Genomic DNA, 15,605 nt, shown 5'->3' on the forward strand with positions numbered 1-15,605 from the left:
CTTTCAAATTAGACTTTAAAAAGTGTGTTAAAGAGATCTCACAGAGGTTATGTATACGCTTGTATCTGTTATACACACTCCATGGTTCCATGGTTTCTCTGGTGCCCAACTGGATTCAGATCTGGAGCGTCTGATATTCAGGAATTTGTTTTTGAGGTCAGCAGATCAAATTGTCCTATGGGGACGAGCAGGGGTAGTGACGTTAGAGAGTCCTATTTTTTCATTGTGGTGAGGGAGTGTGCTCAAATCAGTGTTGAGGTGTGCGGTCCAAATAACGTCTACATGAATTATTCCCTGCAGCTGTCAGTTGTTTGAATATCATGGCTGATCTGTTTGTAAATGTGCACGCTAGGGCAGGTGAACATGCAAAGAGACTCCAGTGAGGTCAGAATGGGATCTGATTGATCTGGCTAGGGTTCTGATTGAGAAGGTGATCCGGCTCACTTGGTTAAGTATGTGATCTATATGCCAACGGTGGTGCAGGAATCAGGGTTTAGGTCTCCTCCAGACCTTTTTCTGCATTTAAGTCCCCCTACTCTCTACCTGCTTTCCTGTCCACTCTGAGCTGTCCTGTTGAGGCTAAAAATGCAAAAAAAAATACATTTTAAATAAGTAAATCAGCCAGACCACATCTAGAGGTGGGTCGTTTCTTTGTGTGTTTAAGGGCAGCAGGTAAATGATGTCTGTTTTTACTTCCTTCCATTTCTCCTTCCTCCTGCAGCCTCTAGTCTGTTCACTGTGGTTAAAATAACAGCTGGATCATATTCAGAAGCAGTTCAGACTGCAAATGAGGGCGAGACCTGACCTTACATATATATGCAAATACTACATTATATATATTGAATTACAGCACAGAGGTTGTTTTGCTGTATCTGAGATGAAGCTGTTCTGTTTGTTCTCATTCTGTTTGTATGTGATTAATAAATTACCTCTTGGTTTCACAATGCATTTTGTCAGTCATAATCACACATGCATAAAATTATCTCTGATGTCTCACATAGTGTTAAATAAAAAGGCCAATTATGCACCTCCTGTTTTTATATTTAGGAAAACAAAATCTGCAGCCTGAGGATCAAATTAGAGACATAACATCATTTTAAGTCCCAAAGCTCTCTTTCTCATACACAATTAATATATTTCACAGAGCTGGGAAGCACAAAGTTGAAATTAGTCTTGGGTCACATTCTTATCTGAGTGATTAAAGCAAAAACCTTTGTTGCTCAAGAAAACTTTAACATGAAAAATTTCTGTTTTCCAACAAAATTGTAAAATGTCTATCAGAAAGCACATTATTCATTTCAGGAAGCTTACTCATTGTCATTAGCTTACTTATTGCCTGGTTTAAATTTGTCCAGTGACCTTGTATAAATCAACAAGAGGAATATTCAGAGTAGCACATGGTCGCCATTAATGATTTTTAGCCTGCGTGTGGTTGTGCGTTTGCAGGAACACACGTCGTACAGCCGAGGTGTGGATGGATGACTTCCGGCTCTTTTATTACTCTGCTCGCCCGGCAGCACGAGGCAAATCCTACGGAGAGTAAGAACACACAAGTACATCTGACTCTCACATGACAGTGTTTCATCTGCGTTGCCTCTTAGTCCTCAGATATTCAAACAGGACTGGTGTTTCTTTATTTGCACCAAAGCACAGGGACTTGTAGTATTATCTTACCACAAGTAATTTAATGGAAATGTACCCTAACTTTGTTCACCATTAAAATTCAAGCATAAAGTAAAAGAAAGGGACAGATTGTTACATTTTGCCAAAGTTAACTCACAGAAGTATAAACACCTTCCTTTATCAAGTTAACTGCCCCTAGCAGGTACCACAATCAAACTGAATTAGGGCACAGAATAAGGCCATAAAATAGTGTGTTCATTGATTTGCACAATGGAATAATACAATCAGAGAAACTAAAAGGGTATTTCCTTTAACTCTTAGTTATTTAATGTGCTCTGAAAGTGTTGCTTTTGTTTTCTTTCAGCAATTTAAACAGTGAGAGGACTGCAGCACAGCTTTTCAGCCTGGTGTGTTACTCTTAAAAAAAATAAAGGTTAAGCCTAAAATAAATGGTTTATCTGTTTTGATAGCAGAAAAGATATGAGTAACAGAAATGCAGCCAGTAATAGACGCTGGCATAAACGACAGTTGTCGGTGAATACATGTCAGTGATTATCAGTCCTGCATGTGTAGATGATGCTGCAGCTCTGCTTTAAGATTTTACCTGTTTTCATATCACACACCTCCGTTATTGGTAGTGGTTGAACTCTTAGTTTGTCATTACCTGTGTCAGTTTTATTTTGTGTAGTTGCCTTATTGCTTTTTCTCCCCATATGATAGTGGCAGAGAAAAATAAATAATTTTAATGAAAGTTGTTTGCTGATCATCTGCCAGCTTCTGTATCAATCTGATTGTCTGTTTCTGCCTGTGTTCAGTATCCGAAGCAGAGTGGAACTTCGGAAGAAGCTCAACTGTAAATCCTTCAAGTGGTACTTGGACAATGTCTACCCAGAGCTCAAGTAAGTATGTGTGTGTGTGTGTCTGTGTGTGTGTCTGGAGACTTATCTGTCTAGGAAAAGCTCCTGCTGAGTATGCAAAGTGAGAAGAGAATTTTTAAAGCCAATGCCGAAAGTGGCTTAAATACTGTCTGGCTCATTGTTATGATAAGATAATTTCTTTTTGTGCTTTTCTACCTTTTTGTTTATCCTCAACTTCTAAAGAAGAACATTTTGCTGTATACACTTAAAGTTTACTTTACTCCCCATAGGGGATACTTTTATCTCTGTGAAAAGCTTTTTTAACAGCTTTGTAAAATCTGAGTGAGTTATTCCTTTTTTAAAAAACAGGGTCACAGTCAAGTTTTACAGATTAGCCATTATCCAGGTCTACGCCAGCCTCTGCTGCTGGAGTTGTAAATGTTCTGTTTTTAATCTGTGTCCTGGATTATCTCTAACTCTAATTCTATTCATAAAAAAGTGATTTATGCTTGGCCAATCTCCCCTTCGAGGACAACCATTTTAATCGCTTCAACCACAAGTGCCGTTGTGACCATTTGTGATTTGTCAAACTCAGGCAGCCTTCATTTCAATGTTCACTGCTGTTGATTATATTAATCAGTAAAAACGCCCACAGTGTCTATACCATCAGGTTAGGAGTGGGTTTTTTGTTTGTTTGTTTTTCACAGTAAACCCTCAATGCAGGTCTCAACTTCAATGTCATGAGACATCTGAGGGAAGACATGTTTTAACTTTTTGTACAGATCAATACAATAATTGCTCCCCAACCACTTTACCTAATTGATTTTAATGCAATGGCAGCACCGTTTATAAATGCATACATACAAGTATGAATACTACAAGTAGTAGTAGCAATGTAAAGCCACTGGTGCATAACTAGCGATAAAGCTCAGCTTGTTTTTTTTGCGCTCAAAAACACAGCTGCAGCAGCTATAGCATGGCTGCTTATGAATGGAGTCTGATCAGCACTTTGTATATGGCTTGTTTAGCAACTCACAAATGCATCACAAGTTTTACTAATGTTTGCATTCACTGCCGCCACCTTGAAATGTTTGGAAAGCAGTAATGGTTAAGAGATGTGTAAGCAGTTTGCATCATTTCCAATATTAACAGCCATGACACCCTGATTTGAAGGTGTGAAGAAGCAAAGGTCTCACTGGGTTTGCGTCAATGTGGGACCTTTGCTTCTGTTTTTTTCCTCACTTCTTACTTTTGCTTCCATTAAAAACTACTTGGTTGTGGTCATGAAAAGATTGTGGTTTAGGTTAAAGTATGCCCTTTCACACCAGTAGTGAAAAATGATGAGTTGTAACTGGTCGCTCTCATTTACCTTTGCATAAATGTGCAACTCAAGCAGTTGCACATACAGCCCATTTTCATGTCCTCTTGAACACCTAACTGTCTCTGTGGGTTAAATGTCTCCCTGTGTCCTGATTGGCTAAGTTCCCATGGGATCTGCTTCCTCAGACTGACTCCCCTATCTGCACACAACACACACTCACACACAAATATAACTAAACGGCCACACTTAAGTGTGCCCTAAGCTCTGGCAGTGACTCTTCCTTACAAGCACACAACCTAGCAATGCAAAATACCTTTAAGACACATAAACACTTTCATTTAAATGCTTCCTCTCCCTTTCATACACTTTAGCACACACACACTCCCACTTAAATACCCATTTATCCACTGGAGGCTGGTGTTAATCCCCCAGAATGGAATTAACACGGTTGCTCTCAGGGGAAGACAGACCTGACCCTTAAAACGCAGAATAACCTTTAACGGGTTATTAAAACAGAGAGAGATAGCAGATTGAATTAATGCTACAGGGCTTAAGCCCGAGTTTATAGCACAGTGGAGACTTTAACAAGAAAGACTGAGAAAGTTTATCACAGAGGAAGACAAGGAAGAAACTTTCTGAAGTAATGAGTTTAGAGAATCGTGGCCTTCAGCAGATTTGTTAAAGGTGCAGAGCATCTTTTTTTTTCCAAACACTGATAAATTTCTGTCAAATTAAGAGTGTGATCTTGATGTGGCTAATGAGACCATGCAGGAGATGATTAGAGTCTCTGGTCTCATCACAATGACATTCCTATTATAGTTTAACTTTAGGCCAAACTTCCTCTAAAGGCTATTGCTTCTTTTTCAGATATGTGTGTTCTTGGAGATTAAGTACGTATTTTAGTGTTAGGGTTTTTATGGTTTCATGTTGCTCCACATCCGTACGATGCAATGAATACCTTAACTGAAAGGAGTCTCATTTTCTCCATCAGGGTCCCAGACGACTCTGACTCACAGTCTGGAGTCATCAAACAGAGGCAGAACTGTCTGGAGTCCCGCAAGGTGGAGGGTCAGGAGATGCCCGTCCTCACATTAGCTCCCTGCACGGCAACCGAGGGCGTCCCCGCCATCAATCAGGTGGGTCAGTCAGCAGTTTGAAAGGAAGAGACAGAGCTTGAAACTGTCCCTACTGTGAATCAGCAGGGACTACTAGAAATGAAAGAGTGCTGTTTCTTTTATTAAAAGCAGGATGGCAGTTTTATATTTCAACAGTTTAGTTCCTGGTTTGCATTCATTTGGTTCTACGGAGAATTTTATTTTGTTGCAAATTTTAAAAATGTGAAATAACTTTTACAAAAGTTGCATTGATGCTATATCTAAGGAAATCTAGGAACAAAGCAAGAAAATGTTTGAAATGCAGATCTCTTTCTTCATAATAATACATTATTTTTAAAAAGTGATGTGTGAAGGGGTCAACCATCCAAAGCAGGGGACAGTACAGAAGAGAGGTGAAGAAAGAAGAAAGTGCAGGCAGGGTGGAGTTGGTGGAGATGCATGTCTGGTTGACAGAAGGATAGAACCAAGAGTGAAAGAGAAAGTTTACAAGATGATAGTGAGACCTGCTGTGATGTGTAGTTTGAAGTTGGTGTCACTGATAAAAAGACATGAGGCAGAGCTGAAGATGTTGAGATTTTCATCGGGAGTGACCAGAATGGACAGGAATGAGTACATGAGAGGGACGGCTCAGGTTGAGATTTATTTTATTATAGTCGATATATTGGACAAAGGATGTTGAAGCTGGAGCTTGTAGGCAGGAGGAAAAGAGAGAGACCTCAGAGAAGATTCATGCAGTGAAGGAAGAGATGCAGAGGGTTGGTAGGACAGAGGATGGAGGATGAGAGCGAGGTAGATGGTCTGCTGCCAACACGGCCCCTAAAGGAAGCAGCTGAATGAAGAAATGTGACACATGAAAAATTCAGTCTTCAGCAATAGCATTTTGTTTGCCAAACTCAAAACTTTAGGGCATGAGAATAATTTGAAATCTGTTGCAATAGCATGGAAAATTCTTCTTATAGTGGCTTTCACCTGATTGTGACTGTGCGGAAAAGCTGCAAGTGCAAAATGGTGGGCTGAACGGATTTTTAAAAAAAAAAAAAGAAAAAGAAAAAGGATGAGGAAATACTGCTCAACCTCAGCTTTCATTTTATTGTCTCTCACTTTCCATTTTCCAGAAAATTGTTCCCCTAAAACACACTAAGTTTTTAAAATGTGTGTTTTTTTTGTGTTTGCGACCTTTATGTGTGCATGCTGTGTATAAAATCTGCATGTATAGACAGGATTTAAAGAGAAACAAAAAATCTGAAGCTTCTCTTTCTGACCTGGAGCACACAACAGAAAATAGTTGGTCATATACTTCTCACTATTTGACTGTTTGGTTTAGGTGAAGGTGCTGCTGAAATAGAGCAGGCAGGAGCAGGACACATGGCGCCCTGTCATTCGCTGTAAATTCACAGGACGTCAGTGCGAGTGTGAAAATGTCTTGTTTGTGTTCGGCCAGTTATTTTTTACTCTTCTCTGTGTTTATGTGTGTATGTCTGACCTGCTCTCACTATGTTCATTTTTACTTACTTTGCACAGCAGCATGCTGAGGAGCGTGTGTGTGTGTGTGTTTCCCTTTCTCTGAGCTATAATTAATACCCGTAGGATTCTTATTATTCCATGTTAAGAACAAGTGTGAAGGCTGCGATTTGCTCTAAACAAGCCGCTGCGCAGAAAGCAAATGTGTCAGCAGCTGAGATGCCTAAAGGCTGGAGAGCTTGGCTTGTGGCTGGAAGGTCGCTGGTTCAGATCCCTGAGCTCAAAGGGAGAACCGCTGAGATGTGTGTGAATGTGAATGAGAAACTCTCAGTAATCAGTATTGCAAGAGAAAGGCCTGAAGGGAGGCTCTTAATCCCTGTTTGTTCGTGTTCAGAAGTCTGGTTTGAACTGGGCAGCTCCCAGGTGGGTATAATTTTGAATTTTAATTCATTTCCCCCTTCTGTCATGTTAAGGTTTTCAAGCAGCCCAATTACTATAAAATGAAGGAATTCAAATGAAATATTTCTAATATGAATTACTTTTTAAATTTACCTGCGGTCTTGGTCATTACTCCCTTCTTTACTCGAGGTATAGTTATAATCATGTCCTGTCAAGGCTGTTCTCAACAGAAAATTGAGAGCATTGACAAAGTTGGATACTGATATATAATTTCAAAACTATCTGGCTGTAAGATAGTGTCTCACTTTGGGAAGGGAAGTAAGAGTTTTTTAACATTAATCAATGTAGCTTCAAGTGTATGTAGTTAACCAAACCCAAATCATGCCATGCTCAGGTGGTTACAAATGTGCTGACATCAGTTCTTTTAGGGATAAAAGTCAATTCAGAAATCAGAAATTGTGAAAATAAATGTTTATCCAGTCACTGGTGAATTCAAGCAGCTAGCCATAGTATAGTCACGCTGCAGTAGTCCTGTAGTGGGTTTGTTTTTATATTCATTGGTAAGGTTGTGCCATAAATAGTACTCGGGGGTAGAGATGTGATATCTATCACAATTGAAATAAATTTTAATCCCAGTATCGTTTTTGTCTTTTTATACCCAGATTAAAGAGAATGCTTTAGCCATGTGTCACTGATAACACGGGCCTTGTAATCAAATATGAATACTGAACTTGGCAAGATACCTTTTGATTGCAAATTTGTTAATAAAGTCTTCATGAGGCCAAAGCTGTTGCTATATAAATAAAATGTAATTTATTTAATGTAGTAAGAGAGATTCCATTGTATCTGTCTCTTGACCTCATCTATACATATTGACAATTCATCATATTCATTACTCCGTAAGACTTGTTGGCATTAATTTTCAGTCCAGTTCTTGTGTAATTTGGCATGCCTCAGCCCTCCCTCCCTGTTTCCTTTCCTTATGAATGGCTTCTTGACAGCCACCCTTCCACTGAGACCATTTCTCATGAGGCTTCAGCAAACGTTTGATGGATCAACTGAAGGGCCCGATGGTTCCCTCAGGTCCAGCGTCAGGTCTTTGCTGGATTTTTCCTCTTTTTAATATAATATAATTTTCAGATACTGTTCACCGGCTGTAGAGAATTTGAAGGCCTGCAACTTATCTTGACCTCCATTTGTCCAGTTTCCTGAGATTGTTTGACAGACTGCACACCGTGCTGAGCTATGCCAAGGTTTTAGCTAATAGCTTCTTGAGAGTCATCTTGTTGATGTAGAACTACTACTTAATATTACTTAAAATTTTATTTCTGTCTAACTGTGTTATCTTAGATGTTTTCTGCAGATTTGTTTAAAGACGTGTGAACAAATTATGTGTTTTGCAACAGGATGTTGTTGTCTGTTACGTGTATACAAAACCCTGGTTCATCCCTTGAGTTGGTTGTCTTTTTTATGCTTGAATTATTCACCATTCAGTCAGTGTTAAGTGGTTTAACAAGCAAACAAACAAAAAATGTTCCTCTAAAAATGGCCACACCCAAGGACTGGACAGAAAGTGAGCAGAAAAAGCATCCAATATCCAAACACAAACATTAACCCCCCCCCCCCCCCCCCCCCCAGGAAATCCTAGAGTACTGTTGCTCAAAGTCATTTAAAAAGAATTAAAAATCTTTTTCTATGGAAGCAAAATGGAAAGAGAGGAGAGTGACTCAGGACTATTAATAGTTTGTGCATTATGATGTTGAGTTTTTACAGATATTTTTAATCAAGACCAGGCGAATTGAAAATAGGGAAGGAGTGAGTAAGACCCACGAGGATTCATGGGCAGCAGAGGATGACTCATTCATCTGTTTCAGAAAGATTGTATAGAAATCTTTGAGAAAATGACATTTGTGCTGATTTTATTTGAAACTCTGTAAACCTTTCCCTATGGATTTATGCTCTCCATCACAGATAGGACTCTTATTTAATGTAACGACCATTTTGTAGCTATTACTCACATTTCCAGTAACGTGGTAAAAGTGGGGTCTGCTTTCAGACTTATCGATGACTGCTACGAGTCAGTCATGCAAATGTTTTGTAAGCCCACACATCTTAATTTGAATAGTAATTTCCTAAATAGTAGCAAAACCTGTGTTAGTGTTTGAGTAACATAGCAGAGGCCAGAATGGTTCCACCAGCTGATATACAGTACCAGTCAATAGTTTGGATCCTCTTAGCCTGTCCAAACCTTTCAGTGGTTCTTTATTGTCGAATGAGGGTGAAGAAGTTTGTAAATGTCTTTGTTTGTCTCACTTTGGACTCGGGGTGTCCCAGTTTCAACCCTGGTCTCTCTTCCAATTTGTTAGATGAGGATGCTGGATTACCAGCGCAGACAGCCAAACATGAAGTGAAAGCAATTCAAAATAGCAAGTGAAAACAAAGCTCTCCCACAGGACATCAACTCGAAAGTTGACGAGGAGTTTTTTGGCATAAGTAATGAAATAATAATGGAATATCAAATATGGGACATTAGTAGTATAAATAATGCAATGTAAGAACAAAAAATAGCCACTAGGAATATTAAAAATCTGAAGCTTCGGTCCATCAGAAAAAACAGAGAAATGTCTTTAAACCTACCATTTTGCACCAACTTTCACATACAAGGAAAAAAAATCAATAGCAGAGGCAGAGAGACCAATTTATAAACCCACAGCAGCAGAAACTAGAGCTGAATCCTGCAAAGCAAGGATTCAAATGCATTATATGAGTGCATTAATGGGAGGTGGACAACTGTGTATAACATAGCAGAAATGTAAGATGAGGTGCGAGAATGATGGGTATGAAATCCAACCCACTGAGCCACAAAACCATGATTTTAAACACAATTTGCTCCAAATGTAATGAGTGCACAGGCATGAAGTTGTACTTTAATCATTTCTGCTGTCGACTCTGAATGTGTACACAAATAGAAAGTAGTTCGGGCAACTTTCTTTTTTCTTTTTTTTCAGTAAAGAATAAAGCTTACACTCACAGCTTTGTACACAGAGCTGCAGGTGTCATCATTATTTTGAGCCAAAGTCCACTTTGCTTTTAACCTTTTAGCCATCCGGGGAGCACTTGTGCTGAGCATGCAGACCTTGTTTCAGCGCTGACCTGCTTTATGTTTAACAGCATAACCAGTGAGTGTTTACCCACAGCCTGATTCCCATCACAGTTAGCAGTCCGCTTCAACCTCTGCCTAACGTGTTTACATGCAGGCGGTGATTTTCTAAAAATATTCCCGAGATACGCATACGTGACATGTCAGGAATGTGCAGAAAGTCGAATCTTGTCGGAACACATCTGAAATAATAAAAATCCTTTTCTCACGTCTGAAACCAGGCAAATTCAAAAGAAAACAGAAGAATAAGGCATGAGTCAGCAGCGAGGCCAAGAGATTATAAACGTTAGGTATAATTATTTGAAAGTAATGCAGGACCCCTGTGAGGGCCACACTGCCTTATATTCCAGAAAATGTTGAAGTGTGAGTCAGTGCCTGATTTTCGTGTCTTTCTTTACTTAAATAAAGACATTTTCACCAGAAGCTGAAACAGAAAAAGCAGGCTGGATCCTCTGGCCCAGCTATTTAATATGCAACTACAAAAATTATAATAGAAATGTCTGAAATTATTATTATTATTATTACAGTAATAACAACAATGATCTTGACGGATTTAAAAATGCTTTAAAATTCTCATTGGAAAACAGGTGTGTTAGTTACATCCCAGCCTGAGCAGTGGTGAGGTTACTGGTTTTATATTGTTGAACACTGACTCTTAAGTATGCATCTAAACATGTGCACGAATCCTGGGACGTTCCAGTAGAGAGAAGATGTACTGAGCCGCAGGACCAATTAACTTCTAATGTCATTCTCTTTGCTGCAGTTCAATAAATCAATCATGTGATGAAATACACCCCGCAGCGCTGAGATATTTAAGATAAAATGTCATAAATCACCCAGCTGGTTTGAAAAGACCTCCCACTGTCCTGCCATCCGACTCTCGACCTCCATTATTTTATAAGGTCAAGTCAGCAGACTTATAGCAGTATGATTATGTTAATAATGTTTGAATATGAAAAGAAGGGGGGGGATCGAGTTTAAAAAACACATTACTTATTCATTGAAAGATTTAATGATTGACTGAAAAGCAAGTCAACAGAAAATTAATGAAAAGCTAATCTGAGAATAGAGTAATCCATTAAGTTAAAATGCCAAACAAAAAAGAAGTGTTTGGAGTTTAGGTAAAAGCAACAAAGCTCCAGTACAGATCACAAGTACAGAGCTGGAAATTTCATGTAAATGGCTGTAATATTTCAAGGATCAAACACAAAATCACTCATAATTTGGAAATGTGGCCCTGAATGTTGTACCAATGTAAAATCTAGTATTTTTTTTCTTAATGATTATACATTCATCTGTATGTACAATTTCCTCAATGAAGCTGATCTAATGTAAGGTGATATCTAATGATTTTATACTTAATACTATTTATGATTAATTATATTTAATATAAAGCTGACTGTTGAGTAGCGATTTTCATGTGTGTTGAATATAAAATGGTAATCTGTTAATTAACTAGTAACTAAGACTATTAAAGTACACCAGTTCCCTGCAGACTGCAGGACTTCACATTTGTAGTAACTGCTAATCATATCTTGATGACCATTAAAAAAAGCTAATTCCATTGATTTATGAAAAGTATTTCTGTAAATCAATGAAAATGTAAAAATATGTCACTTGTGTTTTAAATATCAGTGTCTTCTAGACGTGTCATGATTTGATTAATCATAATGTGATTTCTCTACTGTGTGTGTGCACATACCAGCACACACTCAAAGGTTTAATCCCATCCATCCACCCACCCACTTAAATTCCTGTCCAATTAAAGCAGGTTACACTCTGGACTCTGGATGTTTTACTTTCCAGTTTGTCAGGGAAAGTAAAAGATATTCCTCATTATGCACTCCTCCTTTCACCAGCTTAATATTAAATTATACATGATCTGTTTTTCTAAGTATCTGTTTTCAACATTGCTCATATATGTTTGTCTGCAACTCTCTATCTAATTTAAATTTTTTTTTAAAAAAAAAGGTACTCGGACTGAGTCTGATATAATCATTTTGGACAAGACGTTCGAGCTTTGTGAGTTATATATTGTCTGACTTTAATCTTGATACATTTATACAATATGCGCTACACAGTGAGCTACACAGGTCTGATACTCTCTCACAGGCTTCTGAAAGAAGTGTATCTGTGGCCAGAGCTTAGTGAGATCGTTTTTGTAGACTGATTATTCTTGGTGATAAATATGCTACAAATGGATTGACTGATTTTTCTATTTTTCGCTCTATTTTATACAATTTCAGCGGTTTAAAGAAACAACATAACAAAAAAAAAACTTATTCATGCATTTTTTGCTTCACCAACTGAATACTTGAAGATAATGCTGATAATGAGATACACAGTCTGTAACTTGATAGCAGGACTTCTTTCAGTGCTGTTAGACATTTCTAAACACAATCCATAAAAATGTATCATTTCAAGCTGTTTTTAACTGAAACTTGTAACTCTGCCTGCTTCAGACAAGGTTATGTGTCATTATAGTTACCAGGGTGATCTAGCCAGGTGTCATCTTTGTGACATTGAAAACTCTGACTTTAAGCCTTACATCTGTTGCTAGCTCGTTATTCACAGTAATCCCTTCAGGCAGTTCTACAGGAGAGGAAGGTCTGAGCATCTTTGCTTAGACCGCTGCTCCTACGACCTGGACTCAGATAAGCTGGTGAAAATTGAATGATGGAAGACAAAAAGACTGTTTGGGCAAAACTGCTCTGCAGTCACTCAGACCATGCAATCAGCCATGAACTTTTCTTTATACTAAAGTATTCTAGAGTCAAATGTGAAGCCATCTGGTCAACAGCTAAAGCTGGGCTTAAATTGGGTCATTGCAAAAGGACGGTCATCACAAGCACAGCAGCAAATATGCAACTGATGGCTGGAAAAAAAACAATCAACTGCCCAACTGAAATGCTGTGGCAGGACCTTAAAAGAGCTGAGCAGAAATGAATGCCTGCAAACATCAATAAAGTAAAGCAGTGTCATAAAAAAGAGGCAACATTTCTCCACAGGATTTCTCCTTATAAGACAAATTTGACTGAAGTATGAAGGAAAATATCACGGAGTATACTTTTTACCTTTTAGGATCCTGTGAAAACTTTCTTTGTCATGTGACTGTTTATATATATTTATTAAGACAAAAAACAGCTGCAGGAACTTTTTCAGTATTTTCATATTGAAATGAAAAGTTAAAACTCAGGATTATCCCTAGTTTGTTAAATGCCCTTTAATTCTAATAAAGATATATCAAAATCGAACACGATTAAGATAATTTAAACCATTTGCTTTGACAAGCGTGTCAGCATTGTTTGTTTGGTCTATAAAGAAATGGCTTTCACAGTTTGTTGTGGATGGCTGGCCTGGATAGAGCCCTAATTTCCTCCCCATTCAGCACATTTGTGCTGAACTGCAATGCCACCTGCGAGCCAGGCTTCACCGATACTCTTGTAGCCAGATGGGAGCAAATCCCTGCAGTCAGGTCTGGTGCAAAGCAAGAAACAATGGGAGTTGAGGATTAAATTGACACAAATTTAATGTTGCTTTTGCACCTGTCTCTACCGCTGTTGTGGTGTCTTTAATGACTTTATCTTCATGACCGCTTATCAGAAACAACACCAGAGGCGGGGCTGCACTTGAAAATGTCAGCTTTCAAAAACCAAACCCACACACAGCATTTCAAAATTCAGAGCAGATAAAAATGATTAACTCCATCTTCCTCTCTGCAGGAGTGGGTGTACACTCACGGACAGCAGATCCGACAGCAGCAGCACTGCCTGTCTGTCTCCACCACGTTCCCTGCCTCCCAGGTCCTGCTGCTGCCCTGCAACATGGCGGATGGCAAACAGGTCTGAGCACATACACGCATACACTTAGACAGACACACACACACACACAGTCGAGGAAGACAGGTGGTGCGTATCTGCTGGCGGGTCATAACCGTATATCATATGGCTGATAAATTAATCTAAATGTTAATTAATCTGAAGGCAAATTTGTCTAAAGATGATTGTTATACACACACACATACTCGCACTAACACACACACACACACACTCTGCAGGAGCAGATGCTTGACAGTTTTTTGGACAGGTAGCTAGAAATACAGACACACATACACACTCGCTCTTGTCATTACCTGACCACTGGGCACCTTGACGGCGTCCCAGAAGCTCCTGCAGCAGAGAACGACCTGACAACCAATAAATCACCTGAGAGAGAGAGAGAGAGCGATGGAGAGAGGCACAGGTGGAAAGGTGAAGCTAGACAGACAAAAAAAAAGATGAGGAAAATAGAAAGGCAGAGGGACACAGAGGAGAGGAAGTTAAGGGAGAGGTATTGCAGAAGATTAGCTCATTACACCCCACCAACTGTTCAGTCTGCATGGAAAATTCTGCAAAAGTGTGCCTATGTGTAAATGTTCATCTGTGTGTGCGTGTGTTTGTGTTCATCCCATCTGGATTAATGGAATCTACTGGACACGTGGGCAGGATCAGACATTAAAAACCATGTACATGTGCTAGGGTGTATGATTCACTCAGTGTTGGTCATTGCTCTTATTATGCATTATTTGATCCATTAGTCATTGAAGCACAAAAAGCGGGAAAAAAAGGAGAGACAGGAAATTGAAGTAAAAAGAGAGGTAATGAGGGGAGCGACAAGGGGTTAAAACCAGGAGGAGAAAGACTAAAGGAGTAAGAGAAGGAGAAATGGAGGCTGAAGGAAATGTTGATGTGTGATGATAAAAGAATAAAGGGTAAAAGCTGATAAAAGGAAAGAATGTGGATGTGAAAGGAGAAAAAGGTAAAGAAAAGAAAAAGAACAAACAAATGACCTCGTAGGGCAGACGTTCATCATATAACACGTCGCTGCAGCACACAGCGTACATCAACAGAAGCCCAGAGCAAAAAGTAAACACAATAAATCAAAATAAATCTTGTCACAGGATTCAAGGATTCAAGAGTCTTTGTGCATTTGTTCACTTAATTCCTCACCTGAAGAACAGTCCGCCCCGTTTTAGGCTTCATGAGTGAGGCTCAGGCTTCTAGGGGTCTGCATATTTTTATACCTCAGCAGTAAGCTCCCCTGTGGCGGCAGCAGCAGAAGAGGATGTGCTGTCACCAAACGAGACAAAAACTTCAGATACAATAGATGTGCCAGCTGAGCGAATCTGGGGAGAAAGTTGTTGTTCTTCTGGATTGTTAACTGGATGTGACTCTGACGGACAGGTGCGTACTCTCCTGCATGTGTGCTCTTTATGGAGACACTCTCAGTACACTGGGGAGAGGGGTTTGGAGGTAAGGCAGGAGGAAGAGCAAACAAAAAGATCTTTATCAGCAAAACTGATGGAGGAAAGATGGAAAACAATGTTTAAAAAAATGAGGAAAGTGGAGAGAAAGAATGACAGAGGTGAAGAAAGTAAGGATAGAGAAAATAGAATGATAGAAATACATAGGGGAAGTTAGGCAAGGAGAATGGGAAAGAAATGAAGGAAGAAAGGATATGGGAAGGAAAATATAATGGGGACATCAAAGAAAGGAGAGAAAGAAGGAAGAAAGCAAGGTATAGGAAGGAAAGAAAGATGGGAAGAAAGGAAGAAAGAATAGGGAAGGAAAAGAAAGCCTGTGGGGGCATGAAAAGAAGAAAGAAGAAAAGAAAAAGAAAGAAGGAAGGAA

General features: G+C 39.1%; 1 protein-coding gene across 1 annotated transcript in view; it reads left to right on the forward strand.

Annotated features, from left to right (window-relative positions):
• The window catches only part of galnt14 (UDP-N-acetyl-alpha-D-galactosamine:polypeptide N-acetylgalactosaminyltransferase 14 (GalNAc-T14)), a 220,890-nt gene that overhangs the window by 194,610 nt on the left and 10,675 nt on the right, over window positions 1-15,605 (forward strand). Inside the window, exons 11-14 of the mRNA XM_063495902.1 lie at window positions 1,447-1,539; window positions 2,439-2,522; window positions 4,793-4,937; window positions 13,659-13,778. Of these exons, the coding sequence (XP_063351972.1) occupies window positions 1,447-1,539; window positions 2,439-2,522; window positions 4,793-4,937; window positions 13,659-13,778 (442 nt within the window). The remainder of the gene's footprint in view (window positions 1-1,446; window positions 1,540-2,438; window positions 2,523-4,792; window positions 4,938-13,658; window positions 13,779-15,605) is intronic.

This window comes from Pelmatolapia mariae, linkage group LG15, assembly GCF_036321145.2.
Source record: "Pelmatolapia mariae isolate MD_Pm_ZW linkage group LG15, Pm_UMD_F_2, whole genome shotgun sequence".
Lineage (NCBI taxonomy): Eukaryota > Metazoa > Chordata > Actinopteri > Cichliformes > Cichlidae > Pelmatolapia > Pelmatolapia mariae.